The 4426-nt window shown below is 47.2% G+C and overlaps 1 protein-coding gene across 1 annotated transcript in view; it reads right to left on the reverse strand.

The window, feature by feature from the left end:
* Positions 1 to 4426, reverse strand: part of ATAD2B (ATPase family, AAA domain containing 2B) — a 133834-nt gene that overhangs the window by 108869 nt on the left and 20539 nt on the right. Inside the window, exons 6-7 of the mRNA XM_019520676.1 lie at positions 3776 to 3884; positions 2716 to 2832 (exon numbers count right to left, since the gene is read on the reverse strand). Coding sequence (XP_019376221.1) covers positions 2716 to 2832; positions 3776 to 3884 — 226 coding nt within the window. The remainder of the gene's footprint in view (positions 1 to 2715; positions 2833 to 3775; positions 3885 to 4426) is intronic.

Consider the following 4426-nt stretch of genomic DNA (forward strand, 5'->3'; position numbering starts at 1 on the left):
GGAAAGGGGCATGGAGGGCAGATCCAGGTCCCCACGGTGAGGAAGGGAGTGGGGCAGGGGCACACACTGCCCAGCCAAGACAGTGAATGCAACCCCAGGGCCAGAAGAGGGAAGGAGCCATAGGCAACTCAACCAGGGGGTGCAGGGGCAGAGGTGAAGAGGGAAGGCAGGTCCCCAACACTGCATGTACCCCCAGGGGAAGGCATAGTGAGCATATTCCCCACCCCCAGATTTGTTAATGGGATGAGGGTGGGATGCTCACTGCAAGCTCGGGGCCATGGGCTGTGCCAGCCTTTTTCCAGAGGAGGGGTTGGGCCAGGGCTGGACTTGGAGCAGGTAGGCACCAGGCGCACTCAGTTGTGCAGGGCGGGCAGCAGTGGCAGCGCTGGGAGGGGTGGCTATAGCCCCCCCAAACCTCCCCAGTGCCACCCCTGCTCAGGGCACTCTGCTCTGCTGCCTTTCCCTCAGGAGTCTTCCTGCTGCGGGGTGGGCAGGGGACCCATGGCCAGCGCAGGGTTCCTGAGGGAAAGTCAGCAGAGCAGAGTACCCCAAGCAGACGCGGTGCTAGGAGTGCATTGGGGGCTATAGCCACCCCAATATTCCCCATAGCCACCCCTCCCAGTGTTGCCACCACCCACCCCACACAGCTGAGCCCGCCTGGTGCAAGCCCTAGTCCAGAGCTTGCAGTGGGCCGCCCACCCTCACCCTGTGCACAAATCCAGGGGGACACATACCCCCCATGCCTCCTCAGGGGTGAGCACAGTGACCAGGAGCCACCCCCCTTCCCCAGCCCCCTGTGCACCCTGCCCACTACCCCTGGACAAGCCACCCACAGGCTCTGTCCCCAGGGTCATATTCACTGCCCTCACTGGGTATTGCCTGTCCCTTGCCCCACTCCCTCCCTCACCACAGGGCCTCAATCTGCATCCCCATGCCCTTTTCATCCCCCACAACCCTTCCCTCCCCGCAGGCTTACCAAAAGAACGCTGCACTCCAAACTGCCTGGCCTCATGTGTGCTGGTGCATTCCTGGCCTCCTGCATGCTGCAGCTGCGCACATGCACATTGCATTTATTGGTGACTTCACTGGCTAAGTCGGCCAAACAAAGCTGATTGCCAAGGTTTATTTTCCTTTTAAATTGATGCCGAGCCAATATATCAGTGCACCTCTAGTTATAAAAGCACGGTACTTTTCAATTAGAAGAACAGGCAAAACTACCGTCACCTACTGGCCTAACCTAGCCGCACTGCCACTTCATCTGGATTAAACTTTAAACAGTGAGCTCTTATCCAGGCCTCCGTTCACCCCAAACTAAACTATCTCTGAGTCAGGTTGTTAACAGCATTTGTCAGACTGGATGTGGCAGTTACTGGTCTTGCTACATTGAGTACAACACACTCCATGCTGCATTAACCACAAGTGATCCTATATACATATTTAGCAACTTTATACAGAATTTTATTAAACATGAAGAGCGATTCTCCTCCTTTGCCCACAGTGGATTCTGGGGCCCCGATAGATACTAAAATTAAGATGTGGTTTAGTCTGTTAATCTTGACATAAATATTAACCATGCTGCATGTTCAAGGAATTAATGGCCTGAGAACAGGAAACCAAATAAAACATTCTACAAAAGACCTGCATCATTTTTGTGGCTGGTTTCCATTGCACCTTAAACTGAATGTGTGGTAGGGTAACCAGAACTGGCTCAAAACCCCGGTGTGGTCCTGGGTCTGCAACTGACAACCAGTTGATCGTTGGTCCCGGCCCCAGGACCACACCCAAGTCTTGAACTAGCACCAGCACGGTCCCAGGGCTGGAACTGATGAGCAGTTGATTGTCAGTCCCGCCCTCTGGAACTGCACAGGAGTCTCAGACCAGCTTCACTGTGGCCCCAGGACTGGCACCAACAATCAGTTGATTGTCGGTCCCAAGCCCAGGACTTTGTGGGTACCTTGAACATGCTCTGGTGCAGTCCCAGGGGTGAGGCCAATAATCAGCTGATTACTGGTAAGAGCCTCAGGACCACAAAGTCTGACACTGGCTTTGGTGTGATCCTGGGGCAAGGAAAGACCATCAGACCCCCATGACAAAACTGGGGTCTGGAACTCACTGGGACTGCAATGGAATCTGTAACTGGCTTCACTGGGGTCTCAAAGCTAGGACCAGCAATTAGCTTACTGTTCTAGCTCCAGGAGTGCAGAGGAGTCTGGAAATACCCCAGTGCAGCCCCAGGCTGTAGCACTTGGCTTTCAACTTGCCAATGCAAGGGAATCCTGGGAGCCCAGGCTCCTCCTAAACTGGCAAGTAGTAATGGTGCCATTAAGTTCTGATCACTGATCTCAAAAATCAGGCATCCTGCCATGCACATGTGGCATGACAGAAGGTGCAATTGTTAGGACAGGGGAATCAAATCCCAGTGCATCTTTGAATGAACATGTGCAAGGGGTCAAACAGTAGAGCAGAGGTGCATAACCTTCAGCAGGTCACTTAGCAAGTCCGACAGAGGAACAAAATTTCTCCTTGCATACAGTTGCATGCTTTCACTACCAGACAAGGTTTACTCAGTAACCAGAGAAACTAGGATGAAACTATTACGGTACATTGCAGAGAAAATATATAGAGTCTTTGAGATCCATTAAACAGCAAGAAAGCTAAAAGAGACATTATGTTTGATCTGATTAAAGAAGGAAACCTATGGTCCTGCTCCCTTACCTATTGGAGGTGCTTGATACCTTTCTACAGTTTTTCTTTGTCTTAAATTATACGGTCGATCATTTTCTTCTCCTTCTGCCTCCTCTGCTTCTATATCTCCATCTTCCTCTTGAGATTCTTTAAAAGAGTACAAACATCGTGAATACTTCTGGTAATTTATTCCAGAGGCAGCTTCATCCCCAATTCCAAAACACAGCTTTTCTAAATCTAAAAAGATATTTTTTTCCTATGAATCTATGTAAACAAGTAATAAATGGAAGCCTACGAGATATTTTGCCAGCTTTCCCTCTAGCATCCACCCTTTTTTTTAAATAAACAGAATTTTTAGTCATTTTGTGTTTACTAAGTTGTTTTAAACAAGCTAATTACGTTACCCACCCTTTTTCTTTAATAATTATTTCCTACCTCTCTGAAAAAACTTTCCAGCAACCTAGAATACCTTCCTCCTCTTGATTTTTCTATGATAATTATATAAAATATATGATTTTTTTATTAACACGGAAACAATTACAACTGTAAAATTAGCAGGTTAATTCCTATATGCAATTCTTGCAAATAAACCTAAACACATAAGATAGAGAGAACAGCTGGATACTACTATTAGAATGATCACTCAAGTAATAGTTAATGATTTTTAAATTGCCAACATTGGGTTCCAGAATTAACACCCTGCTGTGATTAATGGGAACAGTTTACATTTACCAGAGCAACTGTTTCAGTTCACTAAGTAAAGAAGACTGCTTTAATTTGTTCCACATTTGGCATACCAATTTAAGTGATTTCTTTTTTAAACAAAAACTTTAATTCTGGAAAATACCAAGATCTGTTAAGATCATAAATCTGCATGCTAAAGAGGAGAATTTTACAGTGCATACTTCCAGCGGTCCCATTCAAATAGCCAGTTAAAACAATTCTAGAGCCAGATCCAGAAAACAAACAGTACAAATTCTCTGTTGCACTACTTACTTCTATCAACACAAGATCTATTTCTTCTGTCATTACTTCAAGACAGATTTGTTTCATAAGTGTGTTGGAAAAAGTAAGTCTGTACCATCCTTACCTTCTTCCTCCCCTTCAGTGGACACTTCATGATGGTTCTGAATACCATAGCTATTTCTCCTCAGTGATTTCCTCCTCCTCTTTACTCGAGAATACATGTCCATGTTTTCCTAAAATAAAATGAATTTGCACATTAATCAACGTAATTCCTTGCAACTGCACTGTTAGCCCACACTTTCTGTACCAGTACGACCTACATATGCCTTTCACCCTCAATACATTTTTCTAGCAAACGATCCTGACACATGAGCTATTAAAGGTACTTGTTTTACCAGCAAGGAGATTAAGGAAATGACAGTCTCAGGGACACAGAGCATGTCAGTATCAACCCTTGTACTAGAACTAGAGTCCTAAAGGAACTGGCTGGGGTCATTGCAAGTCCCCTGGCACGGCTTTATGAACACTCGTGGTGCTCTGGAGAGGTGCCGGAGGATTGGAAGAGGGCCAACGTGGTTCCCATCTTCAAAAAGGGGAGGAAAGAGGACCCGGGGAACTACAGGCCAGTCAGCCTTACCTCGATCCTGGGCAAGCTGTTCGAGAAAATTATTCTGGCACGCATCCAGGAGGGGCCAGCAGGGAACAGCATGCTCAGGGGCAACCAGCACGGGTTCATCAGCGGCAGGTCCTGTCAGACCAACCTGGTGGCCTTTTA

Source organism: Gavialis gangeticus, unplaced genomic scaffold (genome assembly GCF_001723915.1).
Source record: "Gavialis gangeticus isolate Ggan-Ray unplaced genomic scaffold, GavGan_comp1, whole genome shotgun sequence".
Classification (NCBI taxonomy): Eukaryota; Metazoa; Chordata; order Crocodylia; family Gavialidae; genus Gavialis; species Gavialis gangeticus.